At 38.2% G+C, this 24,012-nt stretch overlaps 1 protein-coding gene across 3 annotated transcripts in view; it reads left to right on the top strand.

The window, feature by feature from the left end:
- Positions 1-24,012, top strand: part of KCTD3 (potassium channel tetramerization domain containing 3) — a 50,043-nt gene that overhangs the window by 22,960 nt on the left and 3,071 nt on the right. For all 3 annotated transcript variants that reach the window (XM_035010132.1, XM_035010131.1, XM_035010133.1), the window contains 6 exons: positions 4,654-4,769; positions 12,631-12,718; positions 13,065-13,181; positions 14,992-15,162; positions 19,287-19,442; positions 21,033-21,129. In XM_035010132.1, the coding sequence (XP_034866023.1) occupies positions 4,654-4,769; positions 12,631-12,718; positions 13,065-13,181; positions 14,992-15,162; positions 19,287-19,442; positions 21,033-21,129 (745 nt within the window). The remainder of the gene's footprint in view (positions 1-4,653; positions 4,770-12,630; positions 12,719-13,064; positions 13,182-14,991; positions 15,163-19,286; positions 19,443-21,032; positions 21,130-24,012) is intronic.

Below are 24,012 nucleotides of genomic sequence, written 5' to 3'. Positions count from 1 at the left end.
GAAAGCAGGTGTTCAGCATAAACCCCATTGTATACACAGTTGAGGTTTTTTGTCATCATGGATTAGATTTCGCTTGTCTGGAATTTCAGGAGTGGAATTACATAGTATGTATTCTTTTGTGTCTGGCTTCTTTCATTTAACATAGTGTTTCTGAGATTGTATGTATGTATCAGTGTTCCATTCCGTTTTATTGCTGAGTAATATTCCATTGAATTCACTTGCCAGAATTTGTTTATCCATTTATGTGTTGATGGACATTTGATTTATTTCCAATTCGGAGGTGTTACGAATTCAAGAAAAAGTCTTTCTCTGGACATGTTTTCTCAAGGTAAATACCTAGCGGTGGAATTTCTGGATCATATGAAAAGTGTATGCTTCGTGTTCTAAGAAACTTACAAACTGGTTTCCAAAGCAGTTGTACTGTTTTATGTTTCTCCTAGCAGTGTATGGGATGAGTATGCAGTGATTTTAATGGTGGTTTAATTAACATTTCCCTGTTGATTGATGATACTGAGCATCTTTTCATGTGCTTATTGACCATTTGTATTATTTCCTTTGGGAAGTGTCTTTATCATTGTTCTTTTTTTATGAGTTCATCATCCTATTATTGATTTATAATAGTTCTTTATATATATTCCAGATTAGAGGATTGCAACCAGGGATAATATTATCCCCTAGGGGGCATGTGGAAATGTCTGGAGACGTTTTTGATTGGCACAACTAAGGGAGTTCTCAGTGTATGTGTCTGTCTTCCTCCCTCCCTCCTTCCCTTTCCCCCTCCACTCCAAGGCTTATCTCTTTCTCCTTCTTTCTTCTTTTTTCTTTCTTTTTAGTTTTCTATTAGATCACTTGATACTGGTCTTGAGATCACTGAAGACTGTTTTGTTGTTATTGTTTTCCATTTCTTTATACCTTATTCTTTAGATAAATTTTTTGATCTGTCTTTAATGTTCACCTATTTCCTTCAGTATTCACTCTGCAGTTAAGCCCATCTAGTGAGTTTTTTGTTTGAGATATAGGACTTTTAAGCTCTAAAATTAACTCTCGATTCCATTTTAGTTTGTTTCTCTGCTGAGATTTCTTAATTTTTTACTCATTATGGAGTACTTTTTATTAAATCTAATAAATTCATTATAGCTGTTTCATTATTTTTTTACTTTAATTCCAGTATCTGGATCATGTCATAGTTTTATTTTGGGTCACATTTTTCTGCTTTACATGTCTAGGAAGTTTTGATTATATGCTGGACATATGCATAATACATTATGTAGGGGACATGAGATGTTGTCTTCCTTTAAAATATGTGAATTTTGGGCGCCTGGGTGGCTCAATTGGTTAAGCGACTGCCTTCGGTTCAGGTCATGATCCTGGAGTCCTGGGATTGAGTCCCGCATCGGGCTCCCTGCTCGGCAGGGAGTCTGCTTCTCCCTCTGACCCTCTTCCCTCTCGTGCTCTCTCTCTCTCATTCTCTCTCTCTCAAATAAATAAAATCTTAAAAAAAAAAATATGTGAATTTTGTCCTGCAGGCAGTTAAATTACGGGAGGATCTTCTTGATCCTGCTAGGCATGGTGTTATGCTTTGTGAAGGGGAGGTAGCCTCCCTCTGCTTTATTTTTTATTTTAGGGCTTGGCATCCTTTTCAAGGGTGTGGTTCTTATTCCTAAAGTGTTACGTTTTTGGAGTCTTTACTGAGGAACAGCTGAGGGGTCCAGCAGGGTTCTCCACTCCTCCTGAGCTGGAACTGCTGGCGTCTACCCCTGTAATCTCTCTTATCTCCACTCAACACTCTGTCCTGTGACAGCCTATCTCTTCTGTTTTGCGGGGATGCTTCCCCTGCCCAGGGGCAGTCCGGCTTCTGCCAAGGCATAGGAAACCCCCAGGGGGGCATGTGGAAATGTCTGGAGACATTTTTGGTGTCCCCTGTGCAACTTCTGTGCCATCCCCCCCCCATCCTGGTGCAGTTGCCCCCTTCCTTCGAACTTGCTCACACGTTCTCATCACCTCAGCAGCGGCGCACTCTGACCTCTCTGGCCTCCGTCTCTTCCATTAAGGGAGATCGTCGGTCTGCACTTGAGTTTCACCTCCCTGTGGGTGAATGCAGGGCTTCTGTTGGCCATTTCCCGTCTTGCAGTCTTCTGCTGCCTGTTGTCCAGTGTCTAAAACAGCTGCTAATGTACTTGGGCCAGTTTGTTGTTGCCCCATAAGGAATAATCTGATGCTGTTTTTATTCCATCGTGACTGGCCGTGGAAGTCCTCCCTAACAACTTTAGAAAAAAACTTTTAACGTTAAAATTTTCAAATTATGATACACTAGTAATTGTACAGAGAGAAAATAAGTGGTGATTTTTTTTTCCCCCTTTTTTCAAGTAGCCGCTTGTAACATACCCGTAAGTGAAGGAGATTTTGTGCCTTGCTTTGTTTTCAGAGGCCAGTGTGGTAGGCAGCTATGTTAGGAGATGGTACATAGTAATTTGTTCACGTCCAGTAAAAGAAACCATTTATTATTACAAATGTTCTTCAGGACTTGACAACACCATCCAAAGAAAATTGCTAGGGCTGGTTGTCCGTGATAGAGCTCTTCCAGGGGTTGAGCTCCTTTCATTATCACTTGTATAAGGGAGTGCTGCGGGATTGCTGCCATCAGCAATATTCCGCTGACAGGGTCCCCGAAGACAGGAACTTGTCATTACTTATACCGTGTCTTCCCTGTGGATAGTGGCCAAGATGGTTGAGCCTAAGTAGGAGTGACACTTTACATTTCTTGAGATCATTCAGAATGTCTTCCTTGATTTCCCAGAACCTCATCCTTCTCTAGAGTAATGTTAGATGTTAGTTGGTTTTCTTGTTTTTATTTCTACCTTTCACGTGGGCCAAAGTCCTGAATACAGTTGGTTTCACGTGTTCTGAACCATTGTTTGGTATCAAAATTAAAAGGCTTCCTAAAATTGTGTGTGAAATGATGCTTTTCTGCTCTGAAGTGGCAGGTTTATTTCTCAGCCAATCTGGTCAAAGAGTTTATTAGCTTCTTGTGAGTGTGTTGTGTTTTATTTTTTTCTTCGGCAGGGTTGTGTTTTTTTTTTTTTTTTTTTTGGTTGACCGGTTGGACTGAGATGGTATATTCATGTGTATAAATGCATAAAAAATATATAGAGAAAACATTCTTAGCAGTACTCCCCCCCCCCTCCCCCCCCCCTTTTTCCCAGTATATATCATTTTTCCTCCTGCTAGGGTCCTGGCTTTTTCAAGATTAAGAATTTTTTTTTTTTTTTTTTTAAGATTTTATTTTTAAGTAATCTCTGCACCCAACACAGGGCTCAAACTCAGAAGCCTGATACCAAGAGTCACACTCCTCTGACTGAGCCAGCCAGGTGCTCCTGGTTAAGAATTTTCAAGGTGTTTTTTATTGCTGCTAGTTTTGTCTTGTGTGTAGTAAAGTTCTGAACAGAAAGAGAAATACCCTGCACTGGTGTAAGAGTCAAAAGAAATCGGTTATCTTTTCTGGCTTATGCTTTTAATACATGCTGCAGTTGGAATTAATTGGTTTGTTTCTTCCCATGAGTCTTCAAAGCCTTATGCATAATGTTTTACTATTATATATTGTCCAGAAACAACTACGATGGGCCATAATGCCATACCAAGGTGACCCTAGAATTCTCTCCTTTAAATATTCTTGGGTCTTTTGCTATTAATGTGGGATATTTGCTCCTTACAACCTCCTTCACCTACATCCCGTCTTCCCCTTTCTTCGGTTCCCTGGGCTTGCCCATTCCTGACCCTCATTTGTTGAACTGTTTGCCTTTAAAAAAAACTCAACTCAGATGGCTTCTTTTCTAAGAAATATCCTCAACCCCCTTTTTCTTAACTCCCTTTACTCCTCTGGATGTTGCTTGACCTTGTGCATCCTTCAGCTGTTGTTGGATTATGTTATAATTGGTTGTTTGCATTTTTTCTCTTTTAAACCATAAGTACCTAGTAATATCCTGTCTTCTCACGTTGTTTAATCTAATGGCCTAATATAATGCCTTTTAAATGAATTAAATTGAGATCTGCAGTGCTGGGAAACAAGGAGTTTAAAATAATTTCTGAGTAAAGGCCTGAAATGTTTGTTTTTTTTAGTAGGATTTCTTGCTGCTTTTTTTTCTTTCTGTTTGTGTGTGTATGTGTGTCCAGATTTCTAGAAACATTCTATAGATAGTTGAGGCTGCCGAGTCTGTGTCTTCAGATGAGTGGTTCCCAGATACCCAGTTCATTAGCAAGCTGTAGCTAAATCTCCTATAGATTCTATAAAAATGTAGTGGGTTTTTTTGATTTAGCAGGCCTGGGATGAATCTTAGGGTTCTTTTTATTTTGCTCACTGTAAATCTACCTGGTTATTTTGTTGGTCACCCAAGCGTGGGAACCACAGCTTCAGATAATACAGTGTTTTATCAGTGTGAGATTCCTTAGGGCAGATTTTATCTGTGTTAGGAGTGGTGCAAGCTGCTTAAGAGCTTACTGGGTTTCTTATTTTTGGTCCCCAAAGTGTCTAGCATGTAACTTATGGAAATGAAAACAAGTTTAAATTAGTCACCTTCACAATGTTTCTAATCTGGGTTTTGATTAACTCTAAAGATAGTGACCGTTTAACCTCTTTATTTTTTATTATCATTTAAGGAGTGTTCAGCCTTGGCGTTCCCGTAGATGCTCTCTTCTTTATTGGGAACCAGTTGGTGGCTACGAGTCATACAGGGAAAGTGGGAGTGTGGAATGCTGTCACTCAGCACTGGCAGGTTAGTTTTAACTAAAGCGTATTACAGAACTGAAAGTGTTTCAGAAACTCATTGCTCGTTATATATTTGCTTTATTTTTGTGGAATTCATAGTGTCTGTTTTACTTATTTTTTATTGAGGTATAATTGACATACATTATATTAGTTTCAGATGTACAGCATAATGATTTGGTAATTTGTGTATATTGCAAAATGATCACTATAAGTCTAGTTAACATCTTTCACCATATTCAGTTAGATGGTTTTTTCTTTCTTGCAATGAGAATTTTTAAGATTTATTCTCTTAGCAACTTTCACATATACAATACAATATTAACTATACTTGTCATACTGTACATTACATCCCCATGACTTATTTTATAACTGGAAGTTTGTGTCTTTTTTTTTTTTAAGTAGGCTCCATGCCCAATGTGGGGCTTGAGCTCAAGAGTCCCATGAGCTCAAGAGCCAACCAGGCACTGACTTTTTTTTTTGGGCAATTTGTATCTTTTGACTCCCTTCACCCATTTGGCCCACCCTCCACCCCCTGCCTCTGGCAACTACCAGTCTGTTTTATCTATTGGTTGGTTTTATTTTGTTTTGTTTTGTTTGCTTATTTGTCTTTAGGTTCCACATAAGTGAGATCATAGGAATTTGTCTTTCTCTGTCTGACTTATTTCATTAGGCATAATGCCCTCAAGTTCCATTCATATTATTGTAAATGACATGATTTCTTTTTTTGGTGGTTGAGTAATATTCCATTGTGTGTGTGTGTATATGTGTATATGTATATACACAGTGCATGTTCTTTATCTTTTCATCCATTGATGGACACTTAGGCTGTTCCCTTATCTTGGCTATTTTAAATAATGCTGCAGTGAACAGAGGGTGCAGATATCTTTTTAAGTTACTGTTTTCATTTACTTCAGATACATACCCAGAAGTGGAATTGCTGGATCATACAATAATTCTATTTTTAATCTTTTGAGAAACCTCCTTACTATTTTCCATAGTGGCTGTACCAATTTACCTTCTCCAACAATGCACGAGGGGCCCCTTTCTCCACATCCTTGCCAACACTTGTTATTTCTTGTCTTTTTGATAACAGCTAATTCTAATAGATGTGAGGTGATAACTCATTGTGGTTTTGATTTGCATTTCCCTGATGATGAGTGATGTTGAGCATACCTGTTGGCCGTCCGTACGTCTTCTTTGGAGAAATGTCTACTCAGATCCTCTGCCCATTGTTTTGTTTCTGTTTTTGATTACACAGAATATTGTATTTATTTGTAGTAGTAATTTACTTCTAGATACAGATTTGATTATGTTTTCAAGAGTTTTAAGTTACTTTGGAAAATGAGTGAGTATTTAACTATGGTTTGACATTTCTAATGTCTTAAGTTCCATGTTTCGGGAATAGTAGTCCAGGCAGACTTCCTTTCCTGAGTGAAGTGCAGATCTGTATGAAAATACAGAGCCTGTTCAGAGAAGATAGCAAGCTAAATGAACTCAAGTACTTGAGAGGAACAAGAAGAAGAATATAAAAGGGTTAGTACCTAATTCTGAAGGAGAGAGGAAAAGTTAAAGGACTTTAAGCAGAGAGTAATGTGATGAGAGCCATGTTTTAGGAAGCTACAGGGGTAACCAATATGAAAGCTGGACTGGAGAATGAGGGGAGTAATGCAGCAATGAAGCGGAGAGATTTGACTAAAGACAGCGGTGGTAGAGATGGCAAAGATGAGACTATTTGAAAAACATTTCATAAACCTTCCTCAAATTACAGGATTGATACCTGGTTTGGGTATGGAAAATTAAAGAAGGAGAGAGAGATGAGATGTATTTCTAGTTTTGGATTCCTAGTTTTGACAGTCAGGTGGATAGTAATAAATTGACAGGGAACGTAGGAAGAGAAGCAGATACAGTGGGGGACAGTATGAGGAATAATTAGATTGATTACATATGTTTGATATTCCTGTAGGTGTCTGAGCACGGGTGTTAGTACACATTTGGGAGTACCCCTTTGGAATTTAGGAGTGAAGAAAGGGCTAGGAAGAAGTGTTTGGAAACCACAACACTTCTGTGGTACCTGAAAAATAAGAATTGATGAGGTTTTCTGTTAAGTGGATGTACGTAGGAAGAAAAAGAACTCTGGGGAGACATTAGCAGTTATGGGAACAAGATAGGAAACCACAGAGGGACATATGTGATAGGATTGAGAAATGACATTAGTCTAGGATTTGATTCGCAAATAATTAGGTTTTGGTTGGAGAAAGCCAGATTGTGGGAACTGAGGAATTAAAAGATCAGAGATTAGAGACAGCAAAATCACAGTTACCTTTCAAGAAGTTTGGGGAAGGAAAGCAGGGAAACAAAGTGATAGCTTAAGGATTGAGGCTAGATTGTGATAAAGATGTTCAGTGCTTTATTTTATGTTTTTCTCTAGGATGGGAGAAGCTTAAGCATGCTTATAGGCAGAGAGGGGAGTTGTCAGAGAAAGCACATGAAGAGTGAAAGAATGGACATGATTTCTAGTCCCATGAAAGTTAGCAGTATGTGAGATCTAAACAGTTTAGAGGGGTTTGCCTAACAGAGACCAGAGACACTTCTTCCTCTGACAGAAGAGTGAGAAAGGAATAAATTCAGAGGAATTTATTAATCAATAAATTAATAAACATAAATTCAGAGGAAGAGAAAGACAGTGGCACTGTATATCAGGGATTGCAGAGATGAGAAATCGTACATTTGTAGTGGACTTGGGTGATAGAACTAAGTGAGTTTCTCCATTAGCGCTCAGTGCCGAGAACAGGAGCAAGGGAGGAACAGGATTACGGCCTGATCCAGGATTGGAGATGTAGTAAGGTAGATATGACACACCACGGGATGAGAAAACATAAAAATGCAAAGGAGTTGAAATTGTGAGATCAAGAAGCGAGGAGGTGCCGGGTAGACAGAGCAGGATGCAGGGACGTCGGGACTGGAGGGATGTTAAAGCAGATTGATGACTTGAAAGGAATGAGAATTGTTGGGAAGCTAGGAAGTTGTAGTCAGAGTCTTAATTTAAGATTTTGGAGTTGGGACAGTTTTCAGTGATCGTAATGTCGAACTGACTTGTAATTGAAAGTATTGGATATAGGACTCGGCAGACTGTAAGGATGATCGGTATGCACATTAAGGTGCCAGGAGAGTAGTAGAGAGTAAGATAAAAGTAAATTGCGATCCAGATGCCCAGATCCTCAGAGGTGATAGGTTTGATCTGCAAGTTTCAGCCTGGGTAGAAATAAATGGTTCAATGTCACGGTGACAGTTGAGCTTGTGCAGCAGCATTCTTTCGGTCTTACGACCCGTGAGAATTCGGGGCTGATGGTGAGAGAATGAAAGGCTTCAGTGAAAGGGGTTAGAATCCGAGAAAATGAGCTTTTGTGTTAGATGAGGGATCGAAGTCCTGTTTGTAGAAAAAAAAAAATGTTAGCTAGAGTGGGCCTTTCATACGGGCACGGGGAAAGGTACGTTGGTTGTCACCACAAAGTGATGGGCCGAGGAGTGTAGGAAAAGGAGTGCAGATCTGTGGATCTGAAGCGTGGGTAGAAGAAAGTTGATCAGAGGGATTCTTCAGCTGGTGATATTTCTGTAAAGAGGAATGTGAATCTTAATGATTAATGGAAGATCTGCTTTCAGATATGTTATTTGACTAATTATGTCAAGTCTGAGCTTTCCGTGGGTGGGGGAAGCTATGCTATGTGTAAAACCACTCGGGTAAATTTGGGTTCCTGAAGGAACATGCTTCTCTATTACCTTTTTGGTTTTTTTACCAGTGTTCTCAAAACTACGTATAAAAGGTTTCGTATCTTTGGGATCCTAAAAACTGTACCAGCATCCTCAGAGTGTCCTTTATCCTTAAGGTTTTAGTTCCCTGTATAACCCACTGCTTGTTTGGTTATACGCATGAGTTGAAAACCGTATCTGACAAAGTAGGTTTGTTACTACATTTCAGGAAGACCTTGGGAAAGTTGAGCATTCATGCAGCAAACAGGCCTTACAGAGCAGCTAGATGAATGCCTTTGTAGTGCAGAGCAGAGATGGTATGTAATGAAAGCTCAGCGTCTGACATGCAGATCTCACCGGACACTTTGGACCCGCGGCTGACCCCTGTGACATCTGGCACTGGTTGAGTAGGTGCTGAGCTGGCCTTCAGCAAAGGTTCTGCCCACGAGTAACGCACAAAGTCCACGGGACAACTGTTGTATGATCAAGATGGATTTGAAATATGTCAATCAGATGAATAAGAGAGAGAGAGTGTGTGTGTGTGTGTGTAAGTTCTACAAGCTGTTGTGAAATTGTTGGGGGGGGGCAGAGGGAGAGGAAGAGGATCTTAAACAGGCTCCACACCCAGTGTGGAGCCCCATGCAGGGCTCCATCATAGAACCCTGAGATCAGGACCTCAGCCAGAATCAAGAGTCAGGCGCTTAACTGACCGAGCCACCCAGGCTCCCAAGTCAGCTTCAGTAGGATTTTATTTTACTTTACTTTTAAAAAAAAATTTTTTTTAAGATTTTATTTATTTATTTGAGAGAGAGAGAGAGTGAATGAGAGAGAGAGCAGGAGGGGGGAGAGGGACGGAAGGAGAGGGGAAACCATGACCTGAGCCGAAGGCAGACGCTTAACCGACTGAATCATCCAGGAGCCCCTCATTAAGATTTTAATGAAAATTTTATAAAATCACTGTATCTGATTTGGGTAAGAGAAAAGAAAAATGATTTTTTTAAAGAGATGTTTCAGTTTTTTGTTCTTTTTTTTGTTTAAACTTAAACAATCTTCAATGAAAAGGCCACTAAAGAAATACTCTTGGGGTGCATAGGTGGCTCATTCGGTTATACGTCCATGTAATTTTGGCTCAGGTCATAATCTCAGGATCTGATATCTAGCCCGCCGCCCCCATCGGGCTCCCCTGCTCAGTGGGGAGTATGCCTCGCCCCCCCTCTGTCTTTTCCCCTCTGTCCCTCCCCCTGCTCCTGTTCTCCCTTTAAATAAATAAATAATCTTAAAATAAAAGAAATGCCCTTTGATAAGAAGGATATTTATTTATACTTCGAAGGGGAAGGACTGGAATGAAATAAACATCAGCAAAGAAATTGATAGGCTGGTAAATCTAAATAAGTGATTATTTAATAAGTAATGGATGAGGTTTAAAACATGCTGTTAAAAATGGTGATTATGTAGGTAGAGACTGGTTGAAAGACCAGGGGCCTTGTATTGCTTGGGAACATAGATTGATTTTTTTTTTTTTTTAGAGTGATTACTTTCAAATTGTAGATCATTTAATTTTGCACATAAGACATAATGATAATCACTGTGTGCCACCTTAAGAGAGAAAATCCACTTTCATTATAGATTTGTGACCATCACGACTCAGCCAAATACCCGAATCAGTACAGTTTCTCAGGGTCTCCATGTGAAGTTGTTAGGGTAAAGAAGAGGAGGCCACAGAATGACCGGCTCTCGCCTCTGCTAGGAGAGAACTCAGTCCTGGCTCCTCTGTAACCTTACTCATCCTCTGCTTTCTCTGTTCTTCTTGTACTGAGGGGTAGGCGTGAAGGAAGAGCGGGATTTGGGTCAAGGGTGGCAGAAAGAGAAGTAGGAAGGCTCTAATGTAGAGCCCATCTTCCCAGAGAACAAACGGTGGAGATGTTTGTCTTAGATGTGCGGTGGGATGCCGCAGGCTACTGCCTCTTTCATTGAAAAGGGGATCTAAAGGGAGAGGAATCTCATGCCCTTATCTGTCCCCATCCTCCTATTCTGAAGATTCTGGGCTAGCAGTTGAAGCTCCTTCTGGAGTGCTAGAACTACAAAAATGAACTTGGCATGAGAAAACTGGTCCTTGGTGCAAAAGTCGCCTTCCCTCCGTTCTTCAGACGTCTTCACTCATATGACTGAGAATCTCTCAGTGTCGCCCTGCTACAAAACTTGCTGGTTCTGATGAAACAGAAGCCGGACCTGGGGTCAGCGCGGGGGGCTGGTAACTGAATCTTTGCACTATTTCTATGTCTGACACCAAAAGGTTCACGTGGAAGCAAGGGTCATGTGTCGGCAGCTTTATAGGAATCATTACTTCCAAGTTTCAGCTTTTGGTTAAATGTGTTCCTTTTATTTAGAGGGGACCCAGATGGGGGCGCTGATACGCCCGGTGTTCTGTCAGACATGCCCTTCCCCTACCTAACTCATGCTTGACTTGTTCGATTTTCAAGCTTTACCTCCTTTCTGAATTTTCCTTGATCTTTGCCCTTCTCCCCACATGGGACTGAGCGGGGAATCCTCCCTCCTCTCTGATGGTACTGCACACTCTATTTTAGTGCCCATCACACTGTGATTGTCTTTTTTTCCCCTCTCTTGCTCTCAGGTTTCTTTCTCGCCCTCAAGTTTCCGAGCTCTTACGGAGCAAGTGTGATATCTCACATCCCTCATGCGTCCAGTTACTCGTTCTCTGGGCCAGTACCTGATACGCAGGAAACAGTTCACTTAAACGTCGCCCCTGAAGTTTCACAGGCATCTCTGGCCCGGCTCTGCATAGGGAAGATGCAGTTTGATCTTACGTAATGGCCGCTGCTCTACAAAACATTGTTTGTTTGTTTGTTACTCTGTTTTGTAGTAGAACTGTGCCCTTTGCTTTTCCTGTAGCACAAATACAGGCAGTTATTGATTGTTAACGAGACAGATTTGCTTGGAAAGCTGATGTTTTTATTCTAGTACTTGGAAAAAACAAAAGTTCAAAGGGACTTTTTTGTCTTGCCATTTCCTAGGAAACGGAGGTAAGGTCTTCAGCGGAAGGAATGGAGATAGAGAATAATACCCTTTGTCAAAGACACGGTGGTGAATTATCCGGGGAGCAGGTGCTGTTTGGCGGTCATCGGTTTTCTAGCTGTAACGCCGTCCCTACTGTGTGGGTTTGGGCAGAGGCCATTTAATCTCTCCGAGGAGAGAGAAGGGGAAAGGAACCTAGTCAGATTAGGCCTTCAGTTTTAATGTATGCTGTGAGCTCACAGTCATGTGCAGAGAAAAGACATAATCCATTGGAATTCTGAAAGGAAAGTGCTGCTGTGGGAATAACATTTTATTTATTTATTTATTTGTTTGTTTATTTTAAAGATTTTATTTATTTGACAGAGAGAGACACAGCGAGAGAGGGAACACAAGCAGGGGGAGCGGGAGAGGGAGAAGCAGGCTTCCCTTGGAGCAGGGAGCCCGATGCGGGACTCGATCCCAGGACCCTGGGATCATGACCTGAGCCGAAGGCAGACACTTAACGACGGAGCACCCAGGCGCCCCGGAAATAGCATTTTTTTTAAAGAAAGCTTTAAAAGGAACTATATTGGGGGCACCTGGGCGGATCAGACCGTTAAGCGTCTGCCTTCGGCTCAGGTCATGATCCCGGGGTCCTGGGATTGAGTCCCCCCACCCCCCGCCTTCCCCTTCAGGCTCCCTCTCTGCTCAGTGGAGAGCTTGCTTCTCCCTCTCCCTCTGCTGTGCAAGCTTGCTCCATCTTTAATAAATAAATAAATAAAATTTTTAAAAGAAAAGACACTATATTGGTAGTTCTTCAGAGTTCCCTATGGAGTGTGTTTGTGTGTAAAGAAAGTAATTTTCTAAGTCCTATTTAGATATTAGTTAGGTTTTTTTTTTTTATTTCCTTAGGTAATCTCTACACCCAGTGTGGGGCTTGAACTCATGCTACCAAGATTGAGTTCCATGCTTTACTGACTTAGCCAGGCACCCCTAGTGAGTTTTTTGTTTTGTTTTGTTTTAGTTAGAAGAGTCAAAATTTTGAGGAAGTTGATCAGGAAATATAAATAATTAATATCTAACATCTAATAATAATCTTCCTACATCAGGTTCAAGATGTTGTTCCCATAACGAGTTATGACACTGCTGGCTCATTCCTTCTGCTGGGATGTAACAATGGATCGATATATTACATAGGTAAGGCTGTGGACATTTAGCCTGATCCTACTTAATACGATTTTTTTAAAAATAAAATACCACCTTTTTAAATTTTAGATAGATATACTATTTTAATATTATTTAAAATTTTGGGGGCGCCTGGGTAGCTCAGATGGTTAAACGTCTGCCTTCGGCTCAGGTCATGATCCCGGGGTCCTGGGCTCGAGCCCCACGTCAGGCTCCTGGCTCAGCAAGGAGCCTGCTTCTCCCTCTCCCTCTGCCTCTCCACCTGCTCATGCTCTCTCTCTCTCTCTATCTCTTTGTCTCGAATGAATAAATAAAATCTTTAAAAGTATATATATTATTTAAAATTTTTATTTTTTAGATATGCAGAAGTTTCCTTTGCGAATGAAGGATAATGATCTTCTTGTAACTGAGCTTTATCACGATCCTTCAAATGATGCCATTACTGCGCTGAGTGTTTACCTCACACCCAAAACAAGTTAGTACCTGGCAAAATTCTTATAAATTCTTTACCTTTTTTTGAGAATATATGTTTGTTTATTGGTCTGTTGTGGTAAAACTAATCCAGTCCTTTTCTTTTTGAGAACTGTAGTTCGAAAGATATCATCTCTCAGTCTGAAGTTTATATTTGGTTATGTATTGAAGCCAAACATGACCAATAAACAAGGATAAGTTGAGGTGGGAAATCAGAACTTTTCCTCTTCTGAGTTATATTTAAGTAAAACATGACAGTATTAACTAAAATTATTAAAAAAAAAAATCTGTACATTTACCTTCCTATTTACCGTAGCTGGTTTTGTTTTGAAATTAGGAGCTTTTTACTTTTTTAACCAAAAGTGAGAAAGCTTTCAGATTGTTAGTCTCTTTTGGAAATGGCCTTACTTCCTTGGGAAACTTTTAATTTGTTATGGGAAAAGACATTTTTTTTTGAAAGTGTAGTATCTGTAGCTTTCATGGTCTTTCCAAGGCCATTGCAATGAAATTTTCATTAAGAATTTTTGTATTTTTTATATTTTTACATTCTAGATTGAAAGATAAAACATAAATGGGAAATTTAAAGTTTATCTATAATGAAAGGAATTATAGGAAATAGTAACATGGGTCCAGCAATATTAATATATTTGAATGTGGTCCTTCTATAAAATCATCACTTTATTGAATTCATTGAAGGAAATCATCTTCAGTGTGAAATATTCTAATGTATGCAGATGATTTTGAGTAATATTATAGTAGGATTTCAGCTATCTTGTGCTAAAGTGGGTCCACAAACTGCTCTTTTTATTGATGGTCTTACATATTGGCTGCTTTTGTGAATCAGTTGACAGAGTTGAGTGGTTACGACAGACAGTATGGCATGGAAAGTTTGAAATATTTGCCATCTAGCCTTTTACAGAAAGTTTGCTGCCCTCTGTTCCAGAATGAGATGTGCATTTCTTTTCAATCTAATTAAAAATGGAGGAAAAAAACTTGCAGTGGCAGGGGGAGAATGGGGTCACTTTTTAGGTTAGAAGTGTTTCCTGTGGGTTGCTCTTTCTCTTTTGATTCAAGTATTTTCGGGTGAATCAGGAAAAATAACTATTAAAGCTAAATGGTTCTCTGTGAACCTTTTCAAGTATAATGGTCACTGAACTCCAGTCTACCTTTAAATATGTAATGGAGTCTGGACACTGGTCTTAAAAAAAAAAGCCACAGGTGAACTTGACCCAGTGAGCTGTGCATAATTAGAAGAAACACCATAGGTAAGTATGATGATGTAAGCAACGTCATGGGTGTATTTGTTTCAGAGCTAAGTATTTTGAATCTATTAAATAGTATATACATGAGCATTCAAGAAAGAATCAGTAATATAGTACAAGTAAAAGTAGAACACACGGGTTTTCTAGGCCAGAAGTGATAATGGAATATTGCTTTAGAAATACTGTGTTACGTCGGTGGCATTCTTAGCATGTCAGATTTACTAATTCTTTAAACATTTATTGAGGACCTGCCATGTCTCCTGCACTCCATGAGGTGGTTGTGATTCAGTCTCTGTCAGTAACAAGTGGAGAGAGACTTGGAAATAGAGGAGTGGGTGTTGCAGTTGCTGTGATAGACCCTAACAGACAGCCCAGGGGAGGGCTGCACAAGTCTATCTGGGAGGGCGGGCTGGGAAAGGACTCGTAAAGGAAATCATGATTTTAATACGGTGTCTGTGCCGGGCTGGATTTGGGGCTCAGGAAAGCGTTTCTCCCAGGGCAGCTTTCTGTCGTCCTCTGATGTGCCCCCTTTCAACTTCTGACCTCGTGTAGGTGTCTCTGGTAACTGGATTGAGATCGCCTATGGTACGAGTTCTGGCGCAGTGCGGGTGATCGTGCAGCACCCGGAGACAGTGGGCTCGGGCCCGCAGCTCTTTCAGACTTTCACAGTTCACCGAAGTCCTGTTACAAAAATCATGCTGTCCGAGAAGCATCTGGTGTCAGGTAAAGTCCTAGTGAGGAGGGCGGCCCCCCATAAAACCTTGTTGCCTTGTGGGTCATTTTCTAGACTCCTACAAATGGAAAGAATAGAAAAGCACTGCTTTGTTTTAGAAAAACATATTAGAAGAAATGGTAGAAAAGTTTAATAACTGAGGAAATTTTATGGTTGTCTTCTAAAAATTTTTTTTTTTTATTTTGCCTGGTTGTAGTATACATAAATTTAGGAAAGAGTTGACCAGAGCTTTTATTTACTCTCTATTCTAGTATTTTGTTCTCATGGCATATTTAGAGAAGTTTACGAAGTATGAATTTAATATAAATTTGGTTGTATTGTCTTAAGGTTTAAATAAAACTAAAGTTGTAGGTTTATGGGTGTATTTGTTGTTTGATCATTTTCTAAAAATATTAAAAACTAAGAAATATATAAAGAGATTATTTGAAGAAAATTACATTTTTGCGTGTTTGTTCCTTAATCATTAAATTTTTTTATTTTTTTATTTTTTATTTTTTTATTTTTTTTTAAAGATTTTATTTATTCATTTGAGAGACAGTGAGATAGAGAGAGAGCATGAGAGGGGGGAAGGTCAGAGGGAGAAGCAGACTCCCTGCCGAGCAGGGAGCCGGATGCGGGACTCGATCTCAGGACTCGAGGATCATGACCTGAGCCGAAGGCAGTTGCTTAACCAACTGAGCCACCCAGGCGCCCAATCATTAAATTTTTTTAAAATGTAGGTACTGATAAGACCAGAAAGTGTAGATACTAATTAGATACTTAAATGATACAGATTTTTAAGCTTAATGAGTGTGACACACAAAGTATGATGATCACACAATAAAATTCCATTGATGAGGTTCATTGTATGTGAAGATTTCTAAAAGGCTTTAATTTTATTTTGAGTCCGGTGTATTGGTAGAGCCTGCTTTTACATTAGATCTTTTGTAGATTAGTTCCTGCCTAACTTAAACTTTTTATAAGCATCATTTTCATCTATCAAGTTTGTTTATATGAAGACGACATAATATTAAAAGGTGATGCATCTTTCACTAATCTCTAGTCTGAGTAAACACTGAATGGAGCTGAAGTACCTTGTCCATGGATGGATGGGTAGGTGGGTGGGTGGATGGATGTGCTTTTATTGATACCTAATTGAGTATAAAGTCAAATGGTTTTGAGTATAATTATGCCCCCCTGAAACAATCCGTCTCCTCTTTAGGTTTTCATACAGCAACTCACCTGCCTCACTGAAGAGTCTTTGTCACGCTCTTGCTGGTTCCTCCTCTTTTGCACAGTTACCAAGTGTTGGATTGCCTCAGCGCTCTTTCCTCAGCGCTCTTTCCTCGATTCTCCATTCTTCTTTGTCTGTAGTATTCCTGGTGACTTGAGCGTTACCGTCTATATGCCAGTGACCCCCAGACTTTTTCTCCACCTGTGACCATTCGCAGAGTTCCAAACTTGTGTGTCTAGTGTCTGTCTCTGGTTGTATAGACACGTCAAAATTAACCTGGATAAATAGTACTTTTGATATTTCTCTCAGAAGCCCTCTTAGTATACAATATCACCATGTCCTCATTTCCTCAAGCTGAGGACCTAGGAACCACTCTTGGTTCCTCCCTTTCTCTCATCCCCACAAACATGTAATCTGTCAGTAAGTCCTTTTAGCTTTGCTTCAATGTATGTCACAAATCTGATCACTCGGTGTCCATTGCTGCCCAACCCGGTAGTTTTATCATTTCTCCCCTACATCACTGAGCTCAAGTTTTTTGCCTGTTTCTCTCTTACCTCTCTATGGTACATGTTCCTTATGGTACATAGAGCCAGAAATATCTTTTAAAAATGTAAACTGTATCTGATTCCCGATGGCTTCTGATTAAATGCAGGATAAATAAACTAATAGGGTTTTTCCAATTATGGGTCCTGTCTTTTCAAGCCTCTTTTCCTCTCTACCCTTCACGTCACTTTTCGTATTGCTCACAACACCCTAGCCCTTTGGCTTTTTGATTTCTTAAAAATGCCTCAGAACTTTTGCACTTCTTTTTATTTGAAATGTTTCACCCCTAGATATTTGTTTGGCTGCCTTTTTGTCATTCAGGTCCATTTCTAGTACCTCCTCAGTGAGGCCACCCTGTCTCAATTAGCCAAACCTCTGTCCAGGTCACTTTCTCTGTCACCATCTCGATTTGTTTTCTTCATAGACTTATCACTGGATCATGTTGTTTTGTTTGCTTTTTTGTCATCTGTCTCTCTCTTCTGGAATGTAAATTTTACAGTAACAGAAGTTCTTACTATGTTCTCAACACTTACCGTACTTCTTGACACATAAAAGATGCTGAATAAATATTTTGTAAAATTAGGTAATTGGATCCTGTGAGAAAATAAGACTGTTTTGCAAGGTTATTGTGATGTTTAAATGACCATATTTAGACTCAGTAGTAATTGCTATTATTTTGGTGGTGATGATGTTATTTCAGGATGAGGTGCCAGAGAACTGCATAGTGAAATGTGCATTTTAACATCAAATACTTCATGCAGGATTGAAATTTAAATAAATTTGTCAAGAAAAATGTCCAGTTGAGCTAAAAATCTAGAGTATTTTTATGTTTACTGAGTTACATTATTCTGCCACCTGGTGGATATCAACATGTATGTAACAACATTCTTTTTCTGATAGTGTTAGTTTTCATGTCTTAAAAACTTAAGTGATTAATTTTAACAATATAGCAATAATTGCCTACTGAATCACTTAAAGTGTTTGAGGTATTTTCTTTTCTCTTTAAGGTATTTTTCTGAATCCTAGTAAGCTTAATAGTGAAATCAGGAAATTATTTTCCATGAAGCTGATTAAACAGCGAAGAACTAAATGTCTCCTTTTTCACCAGAAACCGGCATCCTGAGACATGAGAATTTTGTTACATAAGTAAACACCTGTATACTTTGAATTTTTATTGCTATTTGTTAAAATTAAATTTCTAAAGTTTTGTTTAAAATTTGCAACTATGGCAATTTACCCAGTAGGAAAGGTGTGTGTTTAAGAAAGTTTGGATACTTTCTTAGTATTTACTGGTGAGTTCATAGCTCATTGCTAATAATAGCACATTCTCTGGAATCCAAATAAGTTGCACTTTTCCATTAAAAAGGAATGCCACAAAAGTACATTTTTTAAATAAGGCATGCCACAAAAGTACATTGTTTTACATTAATAATACCAGTTGGTTTATATTTTCTTTTTCTTTTTTTTTTTTTTAAAGATTTTTATTTATTTATTTGACAGTGACAGAGACACAGCGAGAGAGGGAACACAAGCAGGGGGAGTGGGAGAGGGAGAAGCAGGCTTCCCGCTGAGCAGGGAGCCTGATGCGGGGCTCGATCCCAGGACCCTGGGATCATGACCTGAGCCGAAGGCAGACGCTTAACTACTGAGCCACCCAGGCGCCCAGTTTATATTTTCTAAAGGAGTAGTTACTCAGATCAAAAAACAACAGAGGTGGGGTACTTGTTAGATATCTCAATATATATCCACTTAAAATTATTTACATTAAAAAAGAAGCTAGTTGGAGTATGTTTCTTAAATGCAGACTCTTTTAGTTTACATAAAAATAGTTCTTAACTTTATTTTAATTTTCCCTAATATAACTAGGAATGGGTGATACAAGCTTTTTGCCAAGTGTAATTTGTACCAGTAAATTTTCAATAACTCCTGATCTAGGTTGTTTAATATTTAACATAAGCAGTTTCAGTGATTGAAAAAAATAAACTAGGCAACTCATTTACTATGTAGTTTAGCCACAGAACAGAATAATATTCAGCATCTTTTCTCTTGCATACACTTTTTTTTTTTTTTTTTACCTTTTTTACATTTATATTCTACAGGCTACTTTTATAAGGACCCATGGATTTACTTACATGTCTTATATTTGTAGCAAGGTAAACTGTAATCAGTTCTTTCAGTTTTGTTGGCCAGGTACAGATTAAGCATAATGATAGGATAAGTATGTCATTTGCCACTCAAAATATGCTGTGATCTATTTAAGATAGATCATAGTTAAAAAGTTAAAATGTGTTTATAAAAGTGATTTTGTTGGTGCTTTTATAATCTATATTTAACAACTTTTTTTGTTTTCTTTCCTAGTGTGTGCAGATAATAATCATGTCCGGACATGGACGGTAACACGATTCAGAGGAATGATCTCCACTCAGCCAGGTTCTACCCCTTTAGCGTCGTTCAAGATTCTGTCTCTGGAGGAGACAGAAAGTCATGGAAGCTATTCCTCTGGAAACGACATAGGTGGGTGAGATAATTTGGGGGCATTTTCAAATACTTTATGGGCAACCCAGAAGTAGTATGTTAACTGTAGTAGAAACCTAAAACTGACTCTCAAATATAAAATTTTTCACTTTAATTTTGAAACTCATTTAAAACAAATTCAATGTGTTTCTTACTTAGTTCTATAAATTCAGATTACAGCATTTTTTGTTTAAAAAGTTGAGAGCAAAGTTTTCATCTATTTATCATTTCCTTATTTAAATGATGTCTCCAGATGCTAATAACCACTTTAGTTTATAATTAAAAGCTGTGATAGCTGTGCACATTTGACACTTGAAATTTTTTTTCCTCTTATTGCTGATAATCTGAAAATAAAATTTGAAGCTAGAAAAGGGCCGGCACTTGTCTTGACGACATCATTATGGCTTTCAGGAAATGATATATCACAAGGCTATGATTTCAGCAAAAAGTATATGAAGTTGGTGTGATTTGTCCCTCGTGACACCGTATGACACATGTGCATATGGATTCTCTCTCTCTCACACACACACATGCACGGTCTTCACAGAGACAGATCATTTTCCCACATCTTGGGTGTGAACTCCAGTTCCATTAGGCAGGACCTGTGAGATCTTTGGTTCACTAATCTCTTGATGCCTTACTTTTCTCATCTATAAAATGAAGATAATAATAGTGTATCCCTTATGTGGTTGTCATGATGATTAAAATGAGTTACTTGCAAAGCATTTACTGTGGCACATAGTAAGCATAGTGTAGGTATTTGCTAGCTAATAAAGATGTTCCATTTATTAATTAGGTATGATTCATGTAAGGTAAAATTATGTCACACATCACATACTTTTTGTGAATAATGAGTTGGTATTATTTTAGCTAATGAGTATGATAATGAGAATTACTAGAATTTTATGTTTAAGTTTTCCCTGAAACACTTTTTTTTATATTGCTCAGAATCTTTCTAAAATACATGAGCTATTTACCTGCCTTGCCAAGTACAATCAAGTAAAAATAATTGAATCTTTTTTTTTTTAAATTGAAAACCTTGCAGGATGCAACAGGCTTTTGATTAAAATTAATGAAGTTGTACTTTATTTCTTTAAGAGAAATAAATATATATAAATAAATATATAATATATATAAATATGTGGCATTACAAAAAGAAAAATCTCTAATACATAATTTTACTTATATATCCTTTTTCTGAAGTTATAACAAACTGAGCACATTCTCAAAGATAAACGATGTAGAGCCTGTATTTTAACAGGTCTCATTCTAGTACTCTTACTTAATGTATAGTCTTATGCAAATTAATGCCGTCAGCTTTAATGGCCTTAGTGCATAAAATATAACTTGAAATATTAATGTATTTTTCAAAAAGGTTTAATGCAAGTTGGAGTACTTGCAGTCCTTCATTCTGTGTCTGGCTTGGACATGGAATGCACAGTACAGTGCATATCACTATAGTCATGTAGTGATAGCATGGAAAAATCCTTCTTTTTCCCCCTTTGGTATTGATATTAACGTTCCTTTTGTTCAGTGAAACCGACTGAATTTCAGTTAACTTGTTTTGACGTTGTCTGTGTTCTGACCAAGGGCCTTTTGGAGAGCGAGATGATCAACAGGTGTTTATCCAGAAGGTTGTTCCCATCACCAACAAACTGTTTGTAAGACTCTCATCGACTGGGAAAAGGTAAAACTTTACTGTAGAGGTGTTTATAGTCAGAAGTCACTTTTTGTCTTAAGGAACCTGTTAAATAATTTGGCATACTGATGAAAGAGTACTACCAGAAACAAATTGTTGAAAAAAGAAATCTAGTCATTATCTTGTGATTGTTTTAGCTTAAGATTAAGACAGAGTGTTTAGGCCTTATTCTCTAGCATTTATTTAAGATTTTCACTGATGCTGTGGACAGTTAAGAAGGACAAGTGAGAGATCAGGAAGCCATGAATTTGATGGCAGACAGCTGAACTAAATTCTAATTTTGGTACTCGCTCTTACTAGCTGTGTAAATTCAACTTGTTACTTTGTTTCTCTGAGCCCCCAGTTTCTTTATAAAATAAAGTTCACCTACTTTGGCAGGATGTCATAAGATAGAATGAGTTAAAAACATGAAATATCTTGCATGGTCCCTGACACTAACAGATGCACAATAGAAGTTATTTTCCCCTTCCTTTTCCATTTGAGTGAAATTTGACTTCTTTTAAATTATTACATATAGCTTCAAACAGATTGAGTTGTACATTTCTCTTCTTTAAAAGCATAAGATCTTTTGCATGCAAGCAAGTGAAAAAGGTAGAATTCCTATTAGTAGTCATTAAGAAGGTTATGGATTTTCATATTAATGTTAGAAATGCTACTGATACTGTTACCCTTCAGCGTTTGGTCTCTGATATTTTAATGAATAATCTCTTGGAGATATATTTTCTCTCCATCAAAGTCCATTGCATGTAGTCATCAGCAGTTGTTAATTGATCCCAGAAAATGATTTTTATATACTAAACTATCTTTTTGTCACCTTGTTTTTTTTAAAGAAAATGTGTTAGAAGCCTGTAATGTAGTTAGAAGTTAAATTATTATCTTGAGAAATGTTGTAAATCATTGTGATTTATTGTATTCTCTGCATATTCAGTGAAGATGCTGCCAAACCTTTATTAAAACTGCTGCGTAACGTCCTCTAACGATGTAGTATTTCATATCCTTGTTCAATTCTAGTGTCCTCCCTCTTCTGATACTTTAAAGATTTATTTACTTATTTTAGAGAGAGAGATCAAGCAGGAGTGGGGCGGGGCAGAGGGAGAGGGAGAGAGAAACCCAAGTAGACTCCACACTGGAGTGTGGAGCCTGACACGGGACTCGATCACGACCCCGAGACCAGGCCTGAGCCTAAGCCAAGAGTCGCAAGCTCAGCCGACAGTGCCACCCAGGCCCCCCTCTTCTATCACTTTAAACAGTAGCAGTGTGTTATAATCAATCATAATCTCTGCATAACAAAACAGATTTCATAATTTTTACATTACAATTCCAGTGGAAAAGGTATCTTTATAAAAATAATCTGAAATACTTCGTAGAATTAAATAGGAAATCAACCCTTTAGGAAGCTAATGTGAAGCAAAGGTTTTGTTTATAAAGACAGTTCAGACAGTTCAGATTCTTAATAGTGAGAAGTAAAATGAAATCAGGTTTTATTGAAAGTGGGCAGGGAGCAAACCTTGCCAACATTTTAAAGGAAGCAGTAATTCTGAGGAATCTAGCCCATAGGAAAAACAAAAAGCAAAATCATGTTTGTTTTCAAGCACATAGGTTTATAGTGTTTCATTATAGTTTATTTTAAATGTAAACAGTAATCTAGATTTTAAAAATATTTTATGTCAATTTACAGGTGTTATTAAAAATAAATATAATTCACTATATTAAGAAAAATTGTGATCATCTCGATAAACACAGAAAAAACATTGATAGTCACCCATTTATGATTTTTAAACAAGGAATCTGAGTGCTTAAAAGGACAGATTTTTTAAATCTGAAAATAATACTTATAAAAACAATTACAGTAAACTTTATACTCAATGGTGAAATATTGAAAACTTTTCCCTTAGATTGGGAGTGAGACTAGGATAGCCTCTATGACTGTACGTGGGCATCCAGTAGTTAACCCCTCTCCCCTGTCATCACTTTTTGCCCTGCCTGCTAGGAAGCTCAGCTGCTTCATATTCTATTTTTATGTTTCTTACATTGATAAGGATTGTATTTCCCCTTCCTCCTTTACTTTTTGACCTTGCATTTGCCTGGTACTAATTGTTCTTAATTTTTTTTTTTTTATAAGCCCCGTCTGTTTTGAAGTAGTCTGGGAGAAATAATTCAATCAAGGGCAATTCAGTCAACTCTTAAATGACTGGCAAATCATTTGCTGACTATTCCTTGGTTTCCTCGTTTGTCAGATGTGGATAATTGTTCTTAGGTTCTTTTGTCCTTTATGAAAATCAATGAAAGAGTTACAAAAATGCTTCAGAAAAGTTAAGAATATTATCCTAATGGAGGATGCTACTTAGATTTCTCCATACAGCTATACATTTTTTTCTGGTTTCAGACTTATAATTTGCACATAAATTTTATTTTATTTAAAGATTTTCTTTATTTACGTATTTGACAGAGAGACCGCGAGAGAGGGAACACAAACGGGGAGGGTCAGAGGGAGAAGTAGGCTTCCCGCTGAGCAGGGAGCCTGATGCAGGGCTTGATCCCAGGACGCTGGGCTCATGACCTGAGCCAAAGACAGCCACTTCACTGACTAAGCCACCCAGGTGTCCCTGCACATAAATTTTAATGACTTCTCAAGGTCTTCTAGTTTCATGCCTAGTTGCTTTGTTTCTTTCTGCCATTTTAGTTTTATAACTTCCTTTTAAAGAATTACTCAATTCCCATCAAGGTTCTTTCTGTTTTTCTTTTAAGGTTGACTTAAATGATTTGCATTATTTCAGTTATTTAAATTACTGTTTTATAAGCGCCTTTTCTCCACACTCAAACAAGTCTTGAATTTTATTTCTGTCGACTTGCCTTGAACATTTTAAATAT

This window comes from Mirounga leonina, unplaced genomic scaffold (genome assembly GCF_011800145.1).
Source record: "Mirounga leonina isolate KUSES-001 unplaced genomic scaffold, KU_Mleo_1.0 Mir_154, whole genome shotgun sequence".
NCBI lineage: Eukaryota > Metazoa > Chordata > Mammalia > Carnivora > Phocidae > Mirounga > Mirounga leonina.
The sequence above is the reverse complement of the archived record's forward strand: the minus strand, read 5'-3'. Positions and strand labels throughout refer to the sequence as shown.